Genomic DNA, 25317 nt, shown 5'->3' with positions numbered 1-25317 from the left:
ACTAGACTAGAGGATGTCAGAGGGAACAATGACAATAATGGATAAGCTTCCATGGCAGCCAACCGCAAAGGGTTATTGTCATTTGGAAAAATAATAATCATAACTCAAGCATATAATGTTTAACTGTGAAAAAGCACTTAAACAATCTCATTTGACCTTCACAACAACCCCGTGAAGAGGATGGCAGGTATTCTTAGTCTCATTTTTTATAGTGGGAAACTAGAGCCCAGAAAGGTTAAGTGATTTAGTGAAGATAATACAGCCTGTAGGTGACAGAAGCAGAATCTGCCTCTAGTTCTTCTGATTCTAGTTAGATGAAGAGATAGAAGACCTGGATTCTAATATCAAAACCACTAGTGGAATAGGGTATGCCTTTGGGACTATTTTTTTTTTATTTCCATGAGGCTGTTTCTCTCCTGTCACATAGGGAGAATCAAAGGATTAATCATGAACTGTGTGCTACAGAAATGGAATCTCTCTCTCATTCACGTCTTACACTTGGGAGTTTCCCCTCATCTCCAACTCTCCCACCTCCTCACAGGAGGAAAAAAAGGTATGCTCATGCATTGTTGGTGGATCTGTTAATTGACCCAGATATATTAGAAAGCAATTTGGAACTGGGCCCACAAAGTCAGGAAACTTGTGTGCCCTTTCATCCAGCTGCACCACTACTAGGTCAATAATCCAAAGAAATCAAAGAAAGAAAAAAGGGGGCCCATAAGTATAAAAATATCTATAGCAGTTCTTTTCATAGAAACCTCAAAGGAGCCCAACCTATAGAGCATTCCAAGCTCGTATTGGTCTGATCAGCCACAATCAGACACTCTGTAATTTGTCTCAAACATAGTGATGTCATTTTGGTCTTCTTCAATAACAAAGGACAAGAACCAGAGCCATAGTAACCAAAAAATGGAAACCAAGGGAGGCGTCTTCCCCTTGAGGAATGACTAAACAAATTGTTGGATGTGAATAAAATGGACTATTACTGTGCCATAAGAAATATTCAAATGGACAATTTCAGAGGAAATGAAGACTTTTTTTGAACTGCTCAAGAACAACGTGAGCAGAAATAGAACCATTTATATACTGAAAATAACATAGTATGGGGAGAAAAACTTTGAAAGACCAGAACTCTGATCAATATGATGAGAAAGCAAAGTTCCAAAGAATGAAAATGAGGTATTCACTTGCTGCTGCCAGAGAGGTGACAAACTTAAAATGCAAAAGGAGACATCTATTTTCAGATGTAGTAAATTTTTTTCCTGATTACTCATGTATGTGTTGAGGGCTTTATTTGGGGGAGTGGCTATTTTCAATGGGAGAAGGGGTGGGTAGTGGGAAGGACAGATGAATAGAAACAAGGGGGAAAAGGTCTTTGAGGGTCCCAAATGCCATAAAAATTAATTCTTGTCCGAGTAATGTTTGTTGGGGGCTATCCACTTCCAAAGCAACCTCATCTCATTCCCTCCCCCCCAGTCCAAAGCTCACATGCTTGTCTGAATCACATGCTGGGAAAAGAGCCATTATAGAATCCCCTGAGCCTGCCCCCAGACTGGAAAGAGTCAGTAGAATAGGCCAGTCCTAGTTCCCTGCCAGCCCAAAGCAGAGCTGCCCCCAAAGTGGCTTCCTAGCCCAGGACACTCACCATCACCAGCTCAAAATGGTAGGGATGGAAAGGGCGGAGGTACTTAACAGGTATCTGGTAGGAAGTTAGCAGTTCTCTGTTTCTGCTGTCAAGCACCTTCAGGATCACTTCTGCAAGGGAGAATAGAAAGGATAGCTCAGGTGGACTTTACTCAGAAAAGGGGGGGAGCAAAGGGAGAGAAAGTGAATGAGATAGGAGAGAGGGAGTGAAAAGAGAATAAGAGAGTATGGAGAGAAGAGAGAGAGTGAAAGAATGAGAGATGGAGGAAGGGAGAGACTGAAATAGAGAGGATGGAGGGAAGGGAGGGAATGAAAGAGAATGAGAGAGGATGGAGAGAGGTGAGCAAAAGAAAGAATGAGAGAGATGGAGGAAGGGAGGGACTGAAAGAGTTAGAGAGGATGGAGGGAAGGGAAAGTCTGAAAGAATGAGAGATGATGGAAGAAGGGAGGGAATGAAAGAGAATGATAGGGGAGAGAAAGAAGTGATGGAAATAGAAAGGGAAGGAGAGAGAAAAGAGATAATGAAAGAGAAGAATAGAGAAGGAGGGAGAAGGGACAGAGAAAATAAAAGATGGTGAGAAAGAGTCAAAAATTGGAGAAGAAGAAGTAGAGAGTTGAAGGGAGAAGAATAGGGTTGGAAGGGAAAGGAGAGAAGGAGAGAAGGAAAGAGAGAGGGAAGAAGCCATGCTCAGAGATAAAAAAAAGAGCATCTACATATAGACATGCACGTATACACACAGATTTCCATAGATATACTTAGAGTGATAAGGTACACATGCAAAGAAATGCATAAATGTAAACATCTACATTGACAGAGACACTCATAGGTAGTCACACACTCAATTTGAGATAAACCTGTTTTCTGAATAAGCATTCCAGACAATTCTTTCCATGTGGATTTGGGCATGATGTTGCCAAGAAATCCAAAGTCTTACTCCTTGGATTTAGGAGCCTCCAAGGCTAAACAGCTCCATTCATTCTAGGCCAAACCACCATTTCTTCTATTCTCTTTATCCCAACTGCCTTGGGCTATGCAGCTCAGACCAAGCTATTTCACCAACCCAAGGCATGCCTCTATCTCTTCTGTGTTCCCTATACTCACTGAAGGTCATGCAATAACCTCCAGGTATTCTGATTGCTGTGTTACCAATTCTTCCTCTTGAATGAGAAAAGTCCCATTTCACAGGTAATTTCAAACTTTGAAATTTCATATTTCAAAGGAAAGATGATCTGTTCCCTTTGCTACCTTGGACCCACTTGTTTTTTTACTCCTCTGGAATGAGAAGAGAATCACAGAATATCCAAGTGAGGTGAGACCCTCCATTTTGATGAAGAAAGGATTGAATTCTGGAGTGGGGGAAAGGACAGGTTGAAAGTCACAAAGCTAATTAGTGGCAAAGCCAGGCCTTCAGTCTCAAAGATCAGGGTGATTTTAACTATATTTTTATGCCTCCCAATGTAGAAAGGAGGAGGAGAAGGAAGAGAAGACAATGAAGGATGAAACAAATAAAGGAAGATGAGAGATGGAGAAAAGGTAAAGCAGAATGAGGTGGAAGAGAAAAAAGATGTTGAGGAATTGATGAGGCCAAAAAAATGAGGTAAAGGATGGGGCAGAAAGATGAACTAGGATACAAAAGAGAGGAGGAAAGAAAGAAGCAAAGAAAGAAAGAAAGAAAGAAGAGAGAGGGAGGGAGGAAGGAAGGAAGGAAGAAAGAAAAAGAAAGAAAGGAAGAGAAAGAAAGGAAGGAAGGAAAAAAGAGACAAATTAGGAGAGAAAGAAGGTGCAAAGGAGAAGAAATTAAGGGAGGTATGAAAAGGAGAGTTGAAGAGGAGAAAGAGAAGAGAGAAGGAGGAGGAAGCTTCTGTCAACGATCTTATCAATCAGTAAGTGTTGATTAAGAACCACTTTGTTCCGCTGTATTAAGTTGTGGAGATATAGATAAACAGCAGAAATAGTTCCTGTCCTCAAGGAGCTTACAAACCAATGGTCTTATAACCAAAGCCGATAAAAATATTGAACCTTACCAACCATGCCCTTCATTATACATCTGAGCAACCCTTGCCAGGGTTCTAGTTCAGCCCATGAGATTTATTCTGACCAGTCACCCAAGTGAACAGAGAAAGAAAGGGAAAATGTAAAGTATGGGTTGTTTTTTTGGACTTTATAGACCCAAGACCAACACAGGACCTTGAATGCAGTAGCTATTCAATAAATAACACCCTCTATTCTTGACTTTTCCCAAGCCTTGGTATTCTGAAAGACTTCTTGATTCTATCTCCTCAGACGAGGATGGGCGGCTAGCTCCTTCTTGCATCTTCTATGGAGAGAGCCTCTCTTGTCTCCAATATTCTGATGTTCACTGAAGGGATGAGTTAGAAAAGGGACTGAATGGTGGGGGTAGGGGAGCCCTGACTCCTGTCTCTGCCTGGTCTCCTTGCCAGAAACAGGCCTAGTTTGCAACCATTGTCTCCACCTTCCCTGCCTCCTGCTAGCTCTATTTGTGTCAGAGCAAAAAGCCATGTCTGTCATGTTGACCCTGACACAGGGAGAATGAAAATTTCTTTAGTCTTTCATTAACGTGTCCTTGAATTTCCTTCTCCCTCCAATTTCCACCTCCTCCATTTTTAGCCCCTCCCCCCTGGCTGCCCTCACATCACCACAGCAACGAGCTCTGAATTTTTTCTCCCAGCTCTGGCTCTGGTCATTTCAGCTCAGAGAGCTGCTTAGCAAACTTCTCCCTGCCAGGGGCATCTTCTCCTTTTTCTACATGAATTGCCAGACCTGAGCCCAAGAGGGGAGCCAAGGATATATATATATATATATATACCACTGTTCATTCCCAACATCAAGGCTTCTGGGCACCTTCTCTGGACATCCTGATGGGTATGTCTCAGGGACCCAGGCCCAACCCAGAATTGGTTATTCTTCCATGCTCCATTTCCTTGCTCTGTCTTCTCTTCACCCATTATACTCTTTTTCAGTAATCTCCCTCACTGTTCATCATAACAACATCATATCACCAACATCATCACTGACAATACCTATAATACTACTACTACTACTACTACTACTAATAATAATAATAATAATGATAATGTTTTTCCTTCATTTACAAAAAAGCCCATGACATCAGGGAGACAATACTATGACAAGCACATGAATTGGATTTGATTGAGGGGTAGGCTGTGCTAAGTCACCAACTTCACCTTCTTCTGCAGAGTCACATGGATCCAATGGCCAGATATGAATCAGGACAACGGGAGATGGTCCTGGATGTAAGGCAATCAGGTTTAAGGGACTTTGCCCAAGATCATACAGCTAGTCACAGTCAAGTATCTGAGACCAGATTTGAACTCTTGTCCTCCTGAATCCAAGGCCAGTGCTCTATCTTCTGTGCCATCTAGCTGCCCTTACTGTACTAATAACCTTTGTCTCAGAATAGGAGTTTCCTCTCCTGTAGGGAGTAGTGAACTTTTTTTTTGAGATGAGCTAATCTATCCCAGTGATAATATTAGTTTTTCTGAACTGACTTTTATGAAGGTAAAAAATCCAATTATTTATTGGAAGAGAATCAATCCCTGAAAACACAGAAATCTAAGGTGTCTAACTGCAGAGTTCTGGAGAGGCTAAATTCCTCTGCCTCCTATTCAGAAAGATGAGAGTTTGTTTTTCTAAGTTATTGCCTTTGGAACAGATTGCACAAATTATCTCCAATATTCTGGTTTATTGATAGTGCTAGAAAGAATCCTAGACATCACTGAGTCCAAGCCACTCATTTTACAGAGAGGAGAAGGGACTTATCTAAGGTCACACTGTTAGTGAATAGCAGAGTGACATTCTAACCTAGGTCCTTTCTGTGTCTCCAAATGAGATGATTTCTAAGGTCCCTGTGATCTCTAACATTTTGAGAAGAGAGGAATCTCAGAGCAGCTCTGGAAAAAATAATTCCATTCCTTCATAAAAGTATTATCCATTTATACTACACAGAGTTTGAAGCCCAAAGAGTTATCTCAAAGGATTCTAACAGCCTGGAATGCCTAATAGTTAAAGGGCAGACATTTTATTCTTTTAGGGAAAATTTCTGGAAGATAGAAGGCAAAGGGAGATGGGGAGGTGCCCTTGGCTAGTCTGTAGGGGTTTGTTCATCTGAAATAAGTAGGCATTCAGTGGACAAAGTAAATAGGCATATGGCGACATATCATCTTTTATCTACAAAAATGTCATTCTCTACCCAATTCATCTGTAGTCAAAGGGGGCTCCAAACAGCATCGTGCACTTTGGCTCTGAGCTATTCAGAGATACCCACAGTTTTTTATCCACTGTACATCTTTATGGTAAGGATCACTCTGTGACAAAGGTTAAAGCCTCATCCTCTAAAATATTGGGTAAATTTATCTGGGGCTAGGAATTTTGGAAGAAACAAAATAAGAACAACTCTTTGCTCTTGAAAGCCTTCAAGGTAGAAGGCTCTCAGTAGCATGTGCAGTATGGCCATGGAGAGGGGTAAGGGGTGGTGCTGTGGGGAGTTCAGATGAAGCTTGACTGGGGGCTTAATTAGACAAGAGGCTTCAGGGGAAAAGTAATTTTTGATCTGGGCATTGAAGACAAATTTTGGGCAGGGAGAACATTCCAGGTGAAGGAATTCAATGAGCAAGGACACAAAGGGCACATAGGATTTGCTTTGGGACTTAGAAGGGATATTAGATATAACCTGATCCAATTTAATAGATGAAACTAAAGAGGTTGAATGACTTGCCTAAAGTCACACAGCCAGGAAGTGACTGAGTCAGGATGAAAACCCAAGTCTGTGGTTTCCAGATCCATCAGATATCTGTTGATACAAGTGAGTTGACTTGCTACTGTGAGGCTGGGGAGGGTGGCATAGGAGCAGACTCTGAACGTCTGGCTAAGGAATTTGGTTTTTCCTAGGCAATAAGGAGTCACTAAAAGTTATATCAGGAGAGAAACAGAATTTGTGCTTTAGAAGGCCCCATTTGGAAGTGTATAAAAGATGAGCTGAAAGGGGGAAACTGGTGGGGAAAAAAACAGTTAAATTATCTTAGCCTCCTTAGTGTTTTAAACCACTCAACTTGTGGCTTAGATTGTAAAAAGGGTCACTTCAAAAGTGAGTACTAGAGGAAGTTAGAGATTTGGAAGCAACTGATTTACCCATTGCTTCACTTCTCTAAAAAACAGCTAAGAATACAGAAAAAAAGTCAAAAAGTTCTCTGAAGCAAAGTATATTTCATAATGTTTCTGCATTCAATTGACTCATAGGAAAGCACCTAAGGCCCTTACTTAGAACCTACTGACTCTTAACTTTACATAAACTTCTTATCAGGAGTTGGTGCTACAATTTTTTCAGGTCACCCCAAATTAAAAATATCAAATTAGAGGTGTGTTGAATGAAGGAAAGATAGTTAGAGGCAAGCAGAATAGTGGAACCAAGAATGTGTGAAAAGGAGACACAAGAACAGGTGGAAAGGCCCTTTGACCTTTCAGAAGACCTGGGGTTCTAATCCTGACCCTCACCAACTAGAGAGTAAGCAAATAATTTCATCTCTACTTGGTTATCATCACATCCAATGGTTCATCAAGTCTGGTTAATCCTGCTTCTCCAGGGTTTCTATTATCCTTACTGTCCCGATCATTTTCATTACCACTAGTTTAGATCCTCACTGGCTCTTAACTGATCAAAGCTGGCATTATTGTTTTTTACTTGGGGCAAGTGGCTGATGACAACTCACCTGGAATGTGGTTTAAAAAGAGGAAGAAATTGCTGAAATTTTATTAGACTTCCTGGCTACTAAAGAATTCATTGACTATTAATCATGAAAAAGGATGGCAGTGGCCAGGTTCATTCTCCTGTGATGGAACATGCATCCTGGGACTCTCTGAGGTTTTTCCTGCTGATGAAAGCTCAGCTGCTGAGGGGATGAAGCATGTGGTCTCTGATGGAGATGGGGCAAGCAAAGAAGGAAATATCCTGAAAAAAAATGCTGTCAGTGTTCTCTGGAATTTCCACCCTGGTACAAAGGCTTAGTTGCCTTGTCCTAGTTATGGCTCTGTCACTGGGTTTCAATGTCTCAACTCTGCCAGTCTGTGATTTGATTATCTCTAAAACACAGCATTTAGGGGACAGTTTATGGCAGAAGTCAATAGACCTTTATATCACAATAGCCCCCAAAGATACAAGTCAATTAAAAAAGCTCCTATTCGAACCCATGTTCTTTTTTAAGAAGACATTTCCCTCTAAAATTGTTTTGCTAAAAATTTAATGACTAAAGGGAAAGTCTCAATTATTTGACAAATTAGGTTAAGCAGGACTACACATTCTTCAATGAGCTAGGCTAAATGAGTTGTATCTATATGTGATTTTTTTTTCAATCCAATCATTAGAACATAAGATATAGCAATATCATTCAAACTGAAACTGCAAATGCCTTTGAAACTCAATTGCTCCCTCAGGGCTCCACCAGAGAGCTTTCCATATTTTTTAACCCTTAAGAGTCTCCCTTCCAGTCTACCTACTCTCCAAACACAAGACCTCACCTTCACGACCCACATCTTCAGTTTCTATCTCCAACTTGACGGTTGTCTCCCAAGTGGGAGACTTGGTGGGTTCCCAAGTAGTTGAGCTGACAGCTGTAGATTCCTCATATTTTTCATCCTGTGAAGTGGTTTTCCTGGAGGTGGGGAGAGGGGAAGGATAGAAAAAAAAGAGGAATTGGAAAGGAAAGCTAGAATAATTTCTCCCTACAAATCCCAAGGTTACTGGTCCTTTGGATTCCAAACAAGAAAGGAATTAAAGAAGTCCAGAAATGGACTCTCAAATTATGAGATATACAGCAATGTCACCTGGTCAGGGTCCTGGGAATTCTCAAATAATTTTTTGATTGCTGGGTTAATGTACATTCTTGCCCTCCCCCCGGGGAAATTACCACTAGGTAACTGGGCACTTTGTGTTAGTCATGCCACCATTTATTTGATATCAGGGTCTTCTTCAGTTATAAAGGGCAATATCAATAGCTGCATGGTTGTGCATCTGTCTTTGGGAAAGAGGAAAATGCTAATCTTGCTTAGGCTATTTCTTTCATCCGTATAAATTCTTTGAAGACCTAACTCAAATGCTGCTTCTTCCAGGAAGCTTTCCCTCATTTCCTCCGAAGAGCAATGACCTCCCTCACTCTGGTCTCACATTTTCTTTTGAGTCTTTCTCATGCAGTGAAAGTGTCCCACAGTGTCTAATGGCTTTCTGTCTACTGGTACTCATCTCCTTGAAAGACCAAGCTCCATGCGATAAGGACCATATCTTAGCCAAACAACTTAGTGTTACAATCATCCAGTACAGAATGATATTCTCTACATCCTGGGCATCTAGAATGAGATGGATTTTTGCACATGACCAATGTGGTGATCCTTACAAAGGGCTTGATTTTCTTTTCTTTTCTAACAAGAGGAAATGGGAAGAACAGAAAATAAAATTTTGTTAATTGCAATAAATAAATGAATGGATGGATAAATGAATTAATAAATCCAGTTTTTTTTAAAAAAGGAAAAATCCCAAAGAAGAGTACTTATAGCTGACAAGGAGTGGAAAGAGGGAAGCACAATTCACATGGCCATTCTTGATCTCCACAACTATAAACAGTCTCTTGATCATTACATTCTTACTTACTATGTATATACTTGATATTTAGAGGGGGTAGTGCTGTCTAATAGATAGTGTTGGTCTCTGAGCCAGCAAGAGTTGGGTTTGTAATCTGGCCTCTGATGCTTACTGACTTTGTGACCCTGGGCAAGTCATTTAAGTTCCTAGCGCCTTGGAAAATTCTTTAAGATGACAGAAGAAGTTTTCTTACCAAGGAGATCCTTAAATCGGGGAAATCTGTGTTTATTCTGTGAAAGGGGTGTTTTATTATTATTTTTAATTTAACAAATGAGGACAGATTCTGATGAGTTAAGTGACTTACCTAGGGTCATACAGCTACAACGAGTGAAAGTCAGGAATTGAACACAGGTCCCCCATCAAAAATGCAACACCTCTACTATATCAAGGTGCATCATTATCAGTTTATATTCTAAATCACCCCAGGTAAAGACCCATTCAGTTTCTCTCATCCAGGAATTTATACAAATTGCAATTTAGCTCGATCCTATTTTCTGCTTCTTACACCTCTCAGCCCAAATAAAGGGGGCACATCCCTTCATTCAGCTTGCCTCTTTTAGCACCTCTAAACTAAAAGTTCAGTATTCCTAGTTTTCATATTGAACAATTTGGTGACCGAGGTAAAATGACTTCATGGAAACATCCCTTAACTAGGGTAAAAGAGACACCATTTTTAGTCTTGTCTTGACAATTTATTTCATAATGGTGGTTCACACAGAAGCAGCATCTTCAAAATGGTTTCCTCACAAAGATCCTGTAGAGGAAGTATTATTTTACAGATGAGGAAACTGAGGTCTAGAAATACCAAATTACTTGCCTAAGGCCACTTATCTGACAAATGTCAGAATGGAGGCTGCCTCCTTCCATGTCCTTTCCTCTTTCTGGACCTCAATTTCCTCATCCATGTGATCTCAAAGGTTTATAACATCTAACATTATGTAATGACTTCCTCTATAATGACTACACACATAATCCTATTGATTTGTCAGATTAAAGAGCTCTGCAGAGATTTACAGTTTGTAGTGACCTTGGAGATCATCTAATCTTGACATCTGATTAAGTATTTAATAAGTAATTTTATATCCATCCATCCATCCATCCATCCATCCATCCATCCATCCATCCATCCATCCATCTATCCATCCATGTAAACTCCCTATTTTAGAGGTGAGAAGACTTAGGTATAAGATCGGGGAAGTGATCTTCAAAGTTATGCAGAACTAGTTAAGTGTCAGACTTATGACTTGAATTCAAATCTTCTGCCCTACCAAAACCTGTACTCTTTCCACTATGCATTTACTCCTTCCATCCTTCCTTCTCTCCCTTCTTTATTCATTTTTTCCCTTCCTTCTTTTCTTTTATCCTCCTCCTCTCCCTCCTTCCTTCCCTACTTTCCCCCCTTTCCTCACTCCCTCCTTCCCTCTCTCCTTCCTTTCCTACTTTCCCCTCTTTTCCCTCTTTCCTTCCTTCCCTACTTTTCCTCCTCCTTCATTCTTTTTCCTTCCTATCATCTATTACTCTTCTGACTCAGGGGTTCTTAATCTTTTTTGTAGTCCTCTGGGAGTTTGGTGAGGTGTAAGGGTCCCTTCTCAGAATCATATTATTAAATGCATAAAATAAAGTATATAAGACTGCAAAGGAAATTATGAATTTCTCCAAATATTTTTTAAAAGCTATTCATAGTCTCCATGAAAGTATCCCCAGAATCCAGACTGAGAATACCAGTCCTGGATGTCAGAGGGGATAAAAAGAAATAATGACTACACAGTCCTTCTACCCTCTTCTTGCCTCAAATTATGTCAATTCTTCCAGCTCATCTCATTCCTATTTCTCTGTTAGTGCATTGCTTGGATTGGGCAGGATGTGAGTTAGATGCTCCCCGCATCATGGCTGTTATGATTTCATAACCGAGTCTTACGATCTGGAATAAGTGCCCGCCAGAGACTGCAGTTAAATAGCTCAATTGGAGACTTAATAAGCTTTTTGCCAACACAGTTATTATATTGAGGCTTGGAATGGTAATGTGACATTAATTGTAACAATTCACTGAGGTGAGCACCCCCAATATTGCTCCCTCACTGCCGGGAATAGAGTGGAGACACAATATCTATTGTCAGAACCCTCAGTCATCAAGAAAAAGTGAGGCAATGAGTCCAGGAACCTCCCTCCAAAGACCAGAAAGGGGATGTCAAAGAAAGATCCTTGGAGAGTTGTCAGAAGATCTAGGATTGGATCTTGGTTTTGTCACAGACACTGGGTGACCTTGAAAGAGTTACTTCACTTGCCTGGGTCCCCTTTCTTCATCTTCACAAAAGGAAAAAATAATTCCAACCTTGCTTCCCTGTAAGGGATGCTTTGAAAGCCAGATTAAGCAACAGAGGCGAAAGAAGACTTTGAATTATTATATTAGGGGCAATTAGATGCCACAATGGATAGAGCACTGGCCCTGGAGTCAGGAAGACTTAAGTTCAAATCTGGCCTCAGACACTTAATAATTACCTAGCTGTTTGACCTCAGACAAATCATTTAACCCCCATTGTCTTGTAAAAGCCTAAAAAAAGGAATACCATAGATATGACCCCTTCCACCCTCTCAGACAAGCTGGACATGCCAGTTGCTGGCAAAGGGAGGGGTTATTTTTTTCTCAGATCCATAATCACTCAGTGGTTGGGATGGAAGGCAGGTCCTCAACTAGACTAAGAGAGATGACATAAGAAATGTAGATCTTGAGAGCACAATTCTAAAACTGGAAGGATCTTAGAGATCATGTAGGCCAAAACCCTCATTTTACAAATGAGGAAACTGAGCCCAGGTAACAATGGTGGTAAGGTTTTAGGTTCATTGTCCCTTTCTTGGGAGCCACTTTATTTAACTGAACCTTCTTTCCTCATCTATAAAACAGGGATAATATTTCGAGGACAACATATCTAAGCATGTCACTCATCACCTCAAATTCTGATGGCATCCTGTTGCTTCTAGGAGGAATAAATAAAATCTCTGACTTTTGTAGACCTTCATAACTTAACGTAATTCCTGGACTAATATATTATTCCCTCTTTGTATACTTTAATCTAGCCAAAATGATCCCTTCCCTGGGTTTCCCATTTCTTTGCACTAACCACCCCCCCTTGCCTGGAATTCGTTTCTCCACATCTGCTGAGTACAATTCTTCTTTTCCTTCCAGATGCAGATTAAGCAGAATTTTATAATAAAAAAATCCTTCCTGATCCCCATAAATGATAATGCTTTCCCTCCCAGTTTACCTAATATTTAATGACATATTTATTTTGTATTTATTCTCTATGATTTTTATTTTGTATTTATTTGTATATGTCTAGGTTCTCTCTCCTGAGAGAATAGATGGCTTTTGAGATGAGTTGCTACATTTTTTTCCATTTTATTTTTTTTTGATAGTACAATGGAAATGCTTCTATGTTGGTTGATGAACTGAATGACCCAAAGACTAATACTTGATTCACATCAGCGGATGCAAGTTTTGCTTTCTCAGTTTGGTTGATAATTTTCTTAGAGCTGAATCTATGATTTCTCTCTCATAATTTGTTGCCACTGTTATTCACTTGAGACTCTTCATGATATCATTGAGAATTTCTTGGCAAAGATATTGCCATTTCTCTCTCTAGTTCATTTTACAGATGAGGAAACTAAGGTAAACAAGGTAGAGTGACTTGCCCAGGGAAGTATCTGAGGCAGATTTGAACTGAATCTTCCTGACTATAGCACTCTATCCACTGCACCACCATCTTGGTGATTTTTAACTACTGAGCAATGGATCCCTAAGACCATGATTTTTCTCTCCTCCCACTCCTTCTCCTGGGAGTTGGGATCAAACCCAGGGCATACTTGTCATGGGAGAAAACTATGTTTCTAGGTACTCTTACAATATCCTTTTGAAAATCTTTACTCTTAGAACCTTTCTCCCCAACATCCTGGGTTCTGCAACTGCTCTTGTCTAACCAGAGCCTCCTCAATCCTGCTTGCATTCCCAAGGTAGGTCAAAGTACCTACAAGTGATCTTAGAGAGGTCTGATCTGCCCATTTTTCATATAAAGAAACGGAAACCTAGGGAAGTCACTTGCTCAGGGTCACCGGGTAGTAAGCATCAGAGTCAGGATTTAAACCCAGGCCTTCTAAATCCTGACCCAGTGGTCTTTCTACTCTTACAAAGGACCCTCTGGTCCTACTTTGCTATTTTCCCCATTCTCCTACTGAAACAAAAAAAAAACTCTCTTATCTCTCCTCTTTTAGATCTGCCTCCTGATCCCCAGTAAAGTTCTGATGATTAACATTGGCTTAAGATATAATAGGTTACTTTAGTATTTGCAACCCCAACTCTTAGCTTGGCAGATAATTAATAAGTGCTCACACATTTATTCATATCCTCCAGGGTAATTTGTATTTTAAAGGAAATTACTTATAAAGGGCAGCCAGGTGATGCAGTGGATTAAATGCTGGCCCTGAAGTCAGGAAGATTCATCTTCCTGAGTTAAAATCTAGCCTCAGACATTGACTAGCTGTGACCCTGAGTAATCACTGAATTCAGTTTGCCTCAGTTTCCTCATCTGTAAAATGGGTTAGGGAAGACAATGTCAGTCTCTACCAAGAAAACACCAAATGGGGTCACCAAGTCAGACATGACTAAAACTATTGAAGAACAATAACCTATAAATAGCATTTCCTTTCCTCTAAAGTTCCTCATTTTTTATTTCTCAAAACAGGAGATTGTCTGATAGGCCTGTAGTATATGTGATACGCTAGATGGGAAATGGCTCTAGAATAAAGGGATATGAGTTCAAATCTCCCCCCATGTGGATGCTCACTTCTTCTGTGATTTTGCTCAAACTACTTATCTTAGGAGGCCTCAGTTTTTTCATCTTCAAAATGAAGAGTGACTCAGATGCCGTTTTGGTCCCTTCCAGCTCTGAATATATGATTGTATAAAGACTAATAGGGGAATTTCAGACACTGGGACAAACTGGGGACATTTTGAGCAAGGGCATTCCTACTCGTATCTTTTTGACACCACCAATACCATAGGGTTGTTAGTTATCTACTCTGCATATGACAGCTTTGGTTAGGGTCATTTTGCTTGATTAAAAAAAAAAGCAAGGGACAGTTAGGACAGTGGATAGAGTACTGGCCCTGGAGTCAGGAAGGACATGAGTTCAAATCCAGCCTCAGACTATATAATTACCTAGCTGTGTGACCTTGGGCAAGTCACTTACTCCACTGCCTTGCAATACTCCCCCACACACACACAAAGAACCTCCAACTTGAATAATATGGTCACAGATTTAGAACTAGATCAAATTTTTGAGGCCAAATATTTGAACCTTCTCTCAGATTGGGAAACTGAGTTTCAGAAAAACAACATGACTTATCCATGGTCATCCAGTCATTAAGTGTTGGAGGCAAGATTTGAACCACTTTTCTTCACTTCAAGAAAAGTACATATTATAAATAGCTTTTTTTTCTACAATAGAAAATTTGAAATAGTCACTGATACCCACATATACTGAGAAAGGTAGAGAGGATCTTAGGCCACTATTTTGGGGGAAAAAAGTTTCATTTAATTAAATTAATTCATTAATCTAATCAAAACCATACTTCAGTTAATTCTATACTCTTTGGTCACCCCACAATTGCCAGCTATCCTGCTGCCACCAATGAAATACCTCTTCTCCTCCTCCCTTCAACCCATTTCTGATACCATGAAATGAACCAACTCTGTCATTGTTCCTGGATGGAGTGTGCCAATATACTTCCCCATGACCTCAATTCCTGCGCTTTTCTAGACTAAAGTATTCTCTGTATACCATACACTTTTGTGTGTTTCTCCCTTGTTGAGAATATGTTTCTTGATGGTTGAGGCTGTTACTGTTTTTTTATTTGCATTTTCTGCCCTTAGCATAAGATTTAGTACAAAAGAAGCAATATATGTTTAAATCATTAATTAATTCATTTGTTGCCTTATCTGAAGAGGAAGGGGATAGGATGAATCTTTAAAAGTCCTTCCCAGCTCTTAATCTTAGGAGATAGAAAAAAGCCTCTGGTATACTCACTTACCCCCTTGGTACTGAAGTGGTTAACTCAAGGGTCATCTTTCCTTGGGCTAAGGGAGACAGGGAGCACCCAGAGAAGTGAATACAGAGGATGAAAACCAATAACATGCTAACTTTAAGCAAGGGAGGGGGCTGACTCAAAGTCCCTGGAGGGGAGGAGAGAGGCTTTCAAGCAGGTGGAGAGAGGATGTATGTTTAATGGTTTTTTCCTGGCAGAGCTAATTCCTCTGAGTCCTGAATGTCTTCCAGAAACTCGAAGTAAGTTGAGATTTTCTTCCTGCACTTTCTGACATGAAAAGCAAATCCAAATCTCTTGCCTCTATTATGGGACAGAAGAACAACCCAAGCCAGTCATGATCCTCTGAACCATAATACCTGGTCTTTCAAGCTAGATGGCCAACTTGTTTTGTGGGACTATGTGAACCACTCTGTGGAGTTAGTCATCTCTTGAGTGAGTTCTTCCTTTGGTTTCTTGGACCTGACTGCCCAGCCAGAGGGCAGAGGGCCCCCAGTGGCCATTTGGCCCATGCAAAGATGAAAACTCCCCATGAGCATCATGTTCCAGATAACCAGTTAATCAACTAGCACCTATTAAGAATCCTACTAAGGGTCAGGCACATTATTAAGAGCTAAGAATATAGAAAAAAAATGAAAGTGTGAGCTCTTGAGGGGCTTCATTCTGATAAGGTAGATAAAATGCATATGTGTATATTATATATAATATGTGCATATTACATTCAAAAGACAATATAATATATATAGAACACTGTCTAGAACATAGAAACATACATATATTTACATGTATCTCTAATATAGACATGTAATATAATAACACAGAAATGTTAGATTCCATATACAATATAGAACATATAGACATATGTATAGACATACATTAACATTGCACATATATATTTTTCAATTTACTATACAATACATATTGTATATAATTTCAATATACTATTTAAAATATAAATATGTTGCCAAATTCATTTTATGTGGATTGCATATGTTGTTTTTGAAATATAACTTACAATATGTATGTTGATTCATACATATGTTACATGATATATTGTAGATAATACACTATATATGTCTATTAAACATTATGTGTTCCTATACAAACATATTATGTGCATTACATATTTGCTAGAGTCACAATATAATACATACATTCACACACACACACACACACACACATATATATATATATGCATTATATTTGTGTATTACATTCAGTATTCTCAATAGAGAAAAAGAGAACAACCTAAGTGGCTCCGTGGATAGAATATTAGGCCTAAAGTCAGCAAGACTCACCTTCCTGACTTCAAATCTGACCTTAGACTCTTAATAATTGTGTGATCCTGGCAAATCCCTTAACCCTGTTCTCCTCAGTTTCCTCATTTATAAAATGAGCTGGAGATGGAAATGGCAAACCAATATCTTTGCCAAGAAAACTTCAAAAGGGGTATCAAAGAATTGTGTATAATTGAAATGCTGGGGGGTGGCTAGGTGATGAAGTGGATAGAGCATGGGCCCTGAAATCAGGAGTACTTGAGTTCAAATCCGGCCTCAGACACTTAATAATTACCTAGCTGTGTGGCCTTGGGAAAGCCACTTAACCCCATTTGCCTTTCAAAAACCTAAAACATTTTAAAAAATAATTGAAACGCTGAACAAAAAATATATGTTATATATAATATATATGTATTGTATTCACTATATAATGTACAGACATAGATAAATTATATGCATATATGCATGCATGACATTTAATATACTATATATGATTCATTATCTATTTATCTATCCATCCATCCATCCATCTATCCATCTTTCCATCCAACATTCAAAATAAATACAAGCTACCCTTGGAAGGGAAGGGTCTCATAAGCATGGGAAAGGGGAAATGTGGAAAATGCATTCTTTGGAAGATGATGCCAGAGAACCCAGAAGGTTGTGGGCAGGAGAATGGAAGGTCATTCTAGATATCAAGTCAGTCAGTAGAGGATGAGGGGACCAAGAAATAGAGATGGTGCCAGCAAAGCATATGGAAGGGGTCCAGGTAGTGAAGAGTTAGAAATATCAAATGGAGTTTCCATTTGAACCTAGAGATAATAGGAAGGAAAGCTGTGTGATACAGTGGAATAGGGACTTTATTTGTAGTGCAAAGAACTGGGTTCACATTTCCGTTCCCCTCTTGCTGCTTGTGTGAACTTGGGCAAATCATCATATCTCACCTTGATTCAGTTTTCTTACCCCATGAAGCAGTGAGGTTCAGTGAGAAGGGTTCTAGATTTGGAGCCTTAGAATTGGAATCTGATCCTGGCTCTGCCTCTTTCTACCTGTGTGACACTGGTCTGTTGAATGAGGTAAGCTACATTTAATGACCTCTAAGTCTCTTCCAGCTCTAGATGTAGGACCCACTATAACCCATAAAGAGTCTGGAACCAATCATTGTAGGATGCAGGATCCCAGACACAGAATGGAATCAACTGACCATCAAGTCTCTTGACTCACAACTTTCAAGGTTGTCTTGGGCCAGGAGTTATGGAAAAAACCTCTTCATCCCTGGGGAACCACATTTTTGTGGGTTTAAAGAAACACTGTGATCAGAGCAATGGTCCTACAAGTTTCTAATCTAAATCTCTGGATCTCATGCCTTTTTCCTATGCATACAGCCCTTTGATGCAGCACATGGGGGACTTGGGAAGAATAGAGAAGGAATGCCTTGTCATGTAACAGCTTGTTGTAGTTGAAGGCTTTTTCTTTTTCTTTTTTCAAGACAATGGGGTTAAGTGGTTTGCCCAAGGCCACACAGCTAGGCAACTATTAAGTGTCTGAGGCCGGATTTGAACTCAGCTGCTCCTGACTCCAGGACTGGTGCTCTATCCACTGCGCCACCTAGCTGCCCCCCTTGAGGTCCTTTTGATCAGATACTCAAGGAATTGGGGAGGGGGGCCATTGCAGTAAAGTAGAAAGAGCACTGGCTCTTGATTTAGAGAGTCCAGGTTCAAATCCCATCTCTGATGCTTACCATGCTTCCTGACAGAGTAAGTGAACAGGGACTTGCTATCTCTCTTGTACAGAATGAGAGAAAGACCTAAATCAGTTGTTATTAGTTAATGTGTAAACCTAGAGTTTTCTAGTCAAGATGCTAAGCCTGAATAACCAAGCAGCCAGCTGCCTCTGCAGATCTAGGTTAAGCATCCATATTTTAATTATATGTAAAAATGGACAGTAGAGGGGCAGCTAGGTGGCACAGTGGATAGAGCACTGGAGTCAGGAGCACCTGAGTTCAAATCTTGCCTCAGATACTTAACAATTACCTATCTGTGTGACCTTGGGCAAGTCACGTAACCTCCTCCCTATTGCCTTGCAAAAAAAAAAGATAGATAGTAGACAATAGCTTCTTTGAAGTCCCTTCTAGTTTGATGATCTTATGACCTCGATTCCAGGTTCTAACATTTCCCATTCCATGACTTAGATAAATCATGTGCTGGGGAAAATATCTCATATTTCTCCTTTGTTGAAGTCTCTATTCCCCCTCCCCATCTCTCATTTCTCCTAATGATATCCTCCTTTGTTCTCTCAATACATTTGTCACTTCCTTGATGATTCTAAGAAACATCTAGACTAACTCATCTCAATCTGATAGCGCCATATTCCTTTGCTACTCACAAACTAGCGTGGCATAGATGAAATTGCTAGTGGGTCCTCCCACCCAGGAGTTCCCCCTTTAGCATCCTCTTTCTTAGCAAGTGGAGCAGGAAGGATTCAAATCCTGACTTGGCCACTTCCTCCCTGTGTTACCTTAGAGGAGTCTTAGATATGTTTCCATCACCCTAACTAGATATGAGAGATTCTTCCCATTTCTAAATCTATGATCCAAATATCCCTTTAATACCTCCTCTTCCATCTACCACCCATCCCAAAGCTTCCCGAGGACCTGTCTTGTGTCCCGTGTCTGAAGGATTCAGTGGTCAGCTAGGAATCAAGAAAATGTCTAAAAATAAATTCCACCATTCTCATTAATAAATTTTACTCCTCTTAGGAAAATTTAGATTCGCATGGGAATTTAGAGGCCTTTAAATCCTTCAAGACTCAAAAGAATGAATATCAAATGATGGTGTATTAGCTATTAGGGGAATGATTGAAGATGTAAGCTGCCTAATGCTATAATTTGACAGATATTCTAAGGGATTTTAGAGACTACTGGGATCAGTTCTCTACCCATTGTACCATCTAACTTTACATGAAGGAATTCTGGAAATGGAGGTGGATGCCATCCAAACTTTAATGAATTGGTAAGATTTGACTGAAGGGAGAAAAGAAGGTATTCTGGGGATGGGGAAGAAGGGAGTGAGGAGGGGATCTTTGAACTTTTTTTTTCTTCTTTTCTTTCCCCCCTTGGTGTCTGGCACTGGATCAGATGGGTGACTGGGATTCAATTCAGAATGTTAATTAGAAGAATGTATTAAAAAAGTATGTATATAAGGGAGGCAGTTATGGCAATTGATATTGGCTAAAAATGACCCTTATACTCCAAGCATCTGCCTCCTGAATCTTTGTATGAGAGGATTGAGAATTGAGAGGAAAATAGAGAATGTGCAAAAGAACTGAGCTCCCCACCCCATACCTACACCCATGTTCTCTTGTCCCCCAAGTCTCCTTCTGGCCTTAACCATTGGCCAGATCAGATACCTCATCTTTTAGACCTGGAAAGGGCCAATTCTTGTTGGTCATAGAGAGCTGGAAATCCAAGAATGAGGGAGATTTTTCCTCTCCTAGCCTTCTCTGTCTTCCCCCCGCCCACCTTCTCTGACCTCCCTGATCCATTTCCCCCTCAAAGCAAAAAAGATGAAAATTTAATGACTCTTTCTTCCAAGTCATTTGATGATTCTTCCCTCTGGTCACTACTGATTCTATTTCCCACCCCAGCCCCCAAATCCTCAGGCTAACCCTAGGAAATTGTTATAATGGAGCTCCTGGTTCACCTATAGCTTGCTGTTAGGTTGTGAAAAATCTTGGGGAGGAGAGAAGGGGGAAGAGAAAGGGAGATAGGAAGACAAAGGGGAGGAGAGAAGAAGGAGGGAGATGAAGCAAAGGAAGGGGAAAGGAGGAGATGGAAGAGAAGGGGAAGAAAGAAAGGAAGGGGGAAAAATAGGGTGAGAGAAGATAGGAAGAGAAAAGAAGAGAGGAGAGGAAGGCAGGGAGGTGAGAGGAAGAGAGGAAAAGGAAAGGAGGGAAAGGGAGGAAAGAGAAGGTGGTAGGGAAAAGAGGGGAGGAGAGAGAAGGGGAGGAGGGGAAAGGAGAGGAGAGGAAGAAAGGCTAGCAGAAAAAAGGATGAGAGGAGAGGGGAGGGAAGGAGAAGAGAGAAAGGAGGAGGAGAGGAGAGGGGAGAAGCAGAGGAGTAAGTAGTGGGGAAGAAATAGGAAGAGCAGAGGGGAAAAAATCAGAAAAAGAGAAAAGGAAGAAAGGACAATAAAGTGTGGAAGAAAGGAGAAAGGCTGCCACTAGTTGGTCTGTACCTTGCTTACCCGGGCTACAAACACAGCCCAGCGGTACCTATTTAGGAGGTTTCCTAAAAAATGACTTCATCCTCTTAATCAGCTCTGAGGAAGGAAGACAAGGTTAATGCTGAAACTGCACTCTCCAGTAGAGGCCCAGGTAGACTGGACTAAAGATTAACATGATGTCTGCATCCTTCTGGCAAAGTTGAAACCTCCAAACCTCTGTTAATGAGCTCCATGGGGGATTCTGGGCAAGACGTGCTATGGATTCTAATGTTGGTGGAGAAGAGGCAATAATGGGGAGCTCCCAAAGCTCCCAGCCTCCACAATGCAGCCAGAGGTCCACCCCAATGCCAGAAAACTGAGCTTCAGAAACCTGGATCATTAACTCTCAATAAACAAGAATTAAAAAAAAAAAAAACCCAGGACTTCTCCCCAATAAAGCTGATAAGAATTTGGCAGAGTGCTCAGTGAATAGAGAGCTGTTTTGAGTCAGGAAACACAGGTTCAAGTCTGGCCTCCCATACTTTCTTGTTGCGTGACCATGAATAAATTGCTTAATCTCTCAAAGACTCAGTTTCCTTGTCTGTGAAATGGGGAGGAAAAAAGTCCTATATAGCTTTGATAAAAGTACTTATTTTGAAATCTCAGGGAGCAGTGGAAATGTGACTAAGAATACTCTTTCTCCAGCCCTGTCTTCCTGTTATACTATTACCCAATAACAAACAAGCCTGCAGCAACAGCATTCCCTCCTCAAAAGGGGGCTAGGAAGATGATCATCTGTTAAGTTCTGTGAGCTCTTGGGAGGAAGTCACTTGAAACAAGAAAAGAGCTGCTATTTCAACAATGCCAAGGGTTTTTATCATTTCATTTCTCAGCCAGAGCTTGCAGGGTTTCATCCATTAATTAGACCCATAATGAATAACCATTAATGCCCCTTGAGCAAACAAAGCCACAGGTGTGGGACTGTAAGGGACAACTATTCGGGGATAGAACTAGGTAAAATCAACCCTCCCCCAGTTCCCATTAATGCAGATTAACTCCTCAGAGATGCCCTCTCTCCATTCTGGATGGACTTTTCAATGGCTAGAGGCAGATGGATGCTTCCATTTTCAGGTTCTGCACCAAGTCTCTTAAACATTTCCTGATTTTATCACATAATAATCATAACACTTAGAGCTATGCAAAGCATTTTACCAATCTCAACTCATTTTATCCTCACAATCATCCAAGGAGAAAAGTATTATTATTATTATTATTATTATTATTATTATTATTATTATCTCCATTTTAACACATGAGGAAATGAAGGCAGACAAGTTAAACGACTCCCCTAAGGCAATGGTACAATGGACAGAGTTCTGGGCTTGGAGTCAGTCAAACCTGAGTACAAATTTAATCTCAGACACTTGCTGTAAGACCCTGGGCAAATCACGTAGACTTTGCCTCAGTTTCCTTATCTGCAAAATGAGGATAATAATAATAGCAACTGTTGGCTAAGATGGTTGAGAGGACCAAATGACACAATTGTGAAATTCATTGATTAGTGTGATCTGTACAAATTAGGCATTTTGTAGATTTTTAACTAGTACTGCTTCCATTATTGTTCTTACTCTCTTCGTAGCTATTCACCTTGATGGTATAACAGCTTGTGTCTATATAACAGATTGATTACCATGTTTCTGATTTACCATATGCTGAATTTGGAATCACAGGCCATGAGTTTGAAATCTGAATGTCTATTTAAAGGAGCCCAAGGCATTCTGTAGGTAACTCCTTTGTAAAGTGAAAAATCATTTTGTATAATTTAGAATTATTTTCCCAATTTAATCCAGCAACAGCCAAAGAGATCAAAGCCTGAGGAAAAGGAACCATATATAGGAAAATATTTTTAGCAACTCTTTTTTGTGGTGGTAAAGTAGTGGAAATTGAGGGGAAGCCCAATCTATTGAGGAATGACTAAAGAAATTGTGGTATATGGAATACCATTGTGCTGTAAGAAATGATGAGCAGGATGGTTTTAGAAAAAGTTGGGAAGACTTGCAGGAACTGATGCAAAGGGGAGTGAACAGGATCAGAATAATCTAGTAACGACCATATTGTAAAGACAAAAAAACTCTGGAACACTTAGTAACTGATGAATTCTGATCTTGAAAGCCCAGGGACCAACAACAATTCCAAGACCTTAAATTGAAACATGCTCTCTACCTCCAAACAGAGAATGGATAGCCTCAGAGAGTAGATTGAAGCACATTTTCTTCTCCCTCTCTTCCTTCCTTCTCTTCTTTTTAAAAGTGTGTGTGTGTGTGTGTGTGTGTGTGAGAAAGAGAGAGAGAGAGAGAGAGAGAGAGAGAGAGAGAGAGAGAGAGAGAGAGAGAGAGAGAGAGAGAGAGAGAGAGGAGACAGGGGGCCTAATGTAGAAGTTTGTTTTGCTTGACCATGTTTTTGTAAAGGGTTTTATTTTTTCTTGCTTTTACAATGCCTCCCCCAATTTGGGAAGAGGGGCGGAAAGAGAGAAAGAATTTGAAAATAAAATAAAATAAAAAATTTTAAAAGGATCACATTGTATAATGCAAGTCATGCCTTCCTATATACTTTTCTAGTTCCTGGGTTTGGTTCTTGGTTTAGTGGGATAATCTGAAGTGGGATTCCCCCCACCCCCCCCCCCCCCCTTGTACTTCCATCAATTTATCACATGGCAGCTTTTTTTTTATGGAGCCAAAAGGAACCACCTCTAGATTTAGCTCAGTTCTGTCATTTTACAGACTCTCAGGAGGCAGCTATGACTTGGTCAAGGTCACATAAAATATCAGCATTTAGATACCATCATTATGTCCCTCTTATATTCATCTGTAAAATGGAACTATTTATACTCAAGACATTTCTAGGTTGTCTTGAGAAAAAAAAAACTCATCCCAGAATCTGGATTACTTTAGAAATGGGAATGGGGCATTTAGGTGGCACAGTGGAGACAGAACTAGCCCTGAAGACAGGAGGACCTGAGTTCAAATCTGGTCACAGACACTTAATATTTACTTAGCTGTGTGACTTTGGGCAAGCCACTTAACCCCATTCCCTTGCAAAAAGTAAAAAAAATTAAAAACAAAAAGATAGTAGACGGAATTAACAAAAAAATACAAAACAAAGAAGAAATGAAAGTGAATGTCATTAAGTAGGTCTTGGGAGCCCCTTGATGTGGTCTCAAGGACAGAGTACAGGACTTCAAGTGAAGACCCCAGATTCTAGAACTGGGTTTCTGGTGCCACAGAAAGAGCATAACCGAGACCCTTCTTGGTTGTATTACCTGAGACAAATCATGTCTCTCATCTTTTGTTCCCTAGTCTATAAAATGAGATAATACTTAAATAGCTTCCTACCTCTCAAGGTGATTGGGAAAAAAAAGCACTTTTAATATTTTAAAATGCTATAGAAAAGTATGAGTTGTTTTTATTATTATAACCAGAGGTGGTACAGGCTTTGGACTTGGATCAGAAGTCAGAGGACTTGGGTTCAAATCATACCTTTAATATTTACTATCTGAAAGATGTAGAGTAGATAAAGTACTGAACTTCAAATGAGGAAGAGCTGAGTTCTAACTCAGCCTCAAACATTAGTACTGTGATGTTGGGCAAGTCATTTAATATTGATAAAATGTGGGTAATAACAGCTTCTGCCCCAGGAGAAAAATATTTGTTAAGCCCTCTGTGAACTTTAAAAGAAAACTTGTTGTGTTGTGACTGTCATTATTGCCACCTGTGTGACATTGGACAAATGGCTTAATCTTCCTTAGATATGTTTGCTCATCTGTAAAAAGATAAGATTGGACACTCGGACATCTAAATCCTTTCCAGCTCAAAATCTCTTGCCCTTCTACTCTTTCACAATCCTTCCAGGGATATTCTTTTTCCATCTCAGATGTCTATCTCAGTCTTCCCTTCCCCCCCAAACCAGCCTAGGTCCCAACTGTGAAGAGCAGTGGGGTGGAGATGGGAGTGAGTCTGAGGACTCCCTCTGCTCTACCTCCTCCCTGCCCATCATCCTAGGACCTGATAACAGGTACTCTCCATCTTTGAGTATGACCTGAGCAGATGTGGCCTGGAGAGGTTTCTTTGTCCCTGCAGCAACTCCCTCCCCTCCCTCCATGTTACACACCTCCCCCATCCTCATGAGGGACCAGAATGAACAGGAGTCATTAAATTAATTAGCTCTAATTCTTGGAGGAGAGTAGAATCAAGGAAAAGGACTTCAGAGAGAGCAGAGGAAGGTCTTTAAAGGAGACCTCTGTCTTTTGTCTCAGGAGGCAGCTTTGACTTGCTCAAGGTTACCCAGCACATAAGCATTTAGATACCACCAGTAGGTCTCTCTTATACCCATCTGTAAAATGGAACTACTTACATTCAAGGCATTTCTAGG

The 25317-nt window shown here is 40.2% G+C and overlaps 1 protein-coding gene across 1 annotated transcript in view; it reads right to left on the bottom strand.

The window, feature by feature from the left end:
• The window catches only part of LOC141522648 (coiled-coil domain-containing protein 33-like), a 103416-nt gene that overhangs the window by 25775 nt on the left and 52324 nt on the right, over positions 1–25317 (bottom strand). The window contains exons 3-4 of the mRNA XM_074236181.1: positions 8198–8331; positions 1646–1755 (exon numbers count right to left, since the gene is read on the bottom strand). Of these exons, the coding sequence (XP_074092282.1) occupies positions 1646–1755; positions 8198–8331 (244 nt within the window). The remainder of the gene's footprint in view (positions 1–1645; positions 1756–8197; positions 8332–25317) is intronic.

This window comes from Macrotis lagotis, chromosome 4 (genome assembly GCF_037893015.1).
Source record: "Macrotis lagotis isolate mMagLag1 chromosome 4, bilby.v1.9.chrom.fasta, whole genome shotgun sequence".
Lineage (NCBI taxonomy): Eukaryota > Metazoa > Chordata > Mammalia > Peramelemorphia > Peramelidae > Macrotis > Macrotis lagotis.
This window is presented reverse-complemented; position numbering and strand designations above follow the sequence as displayed.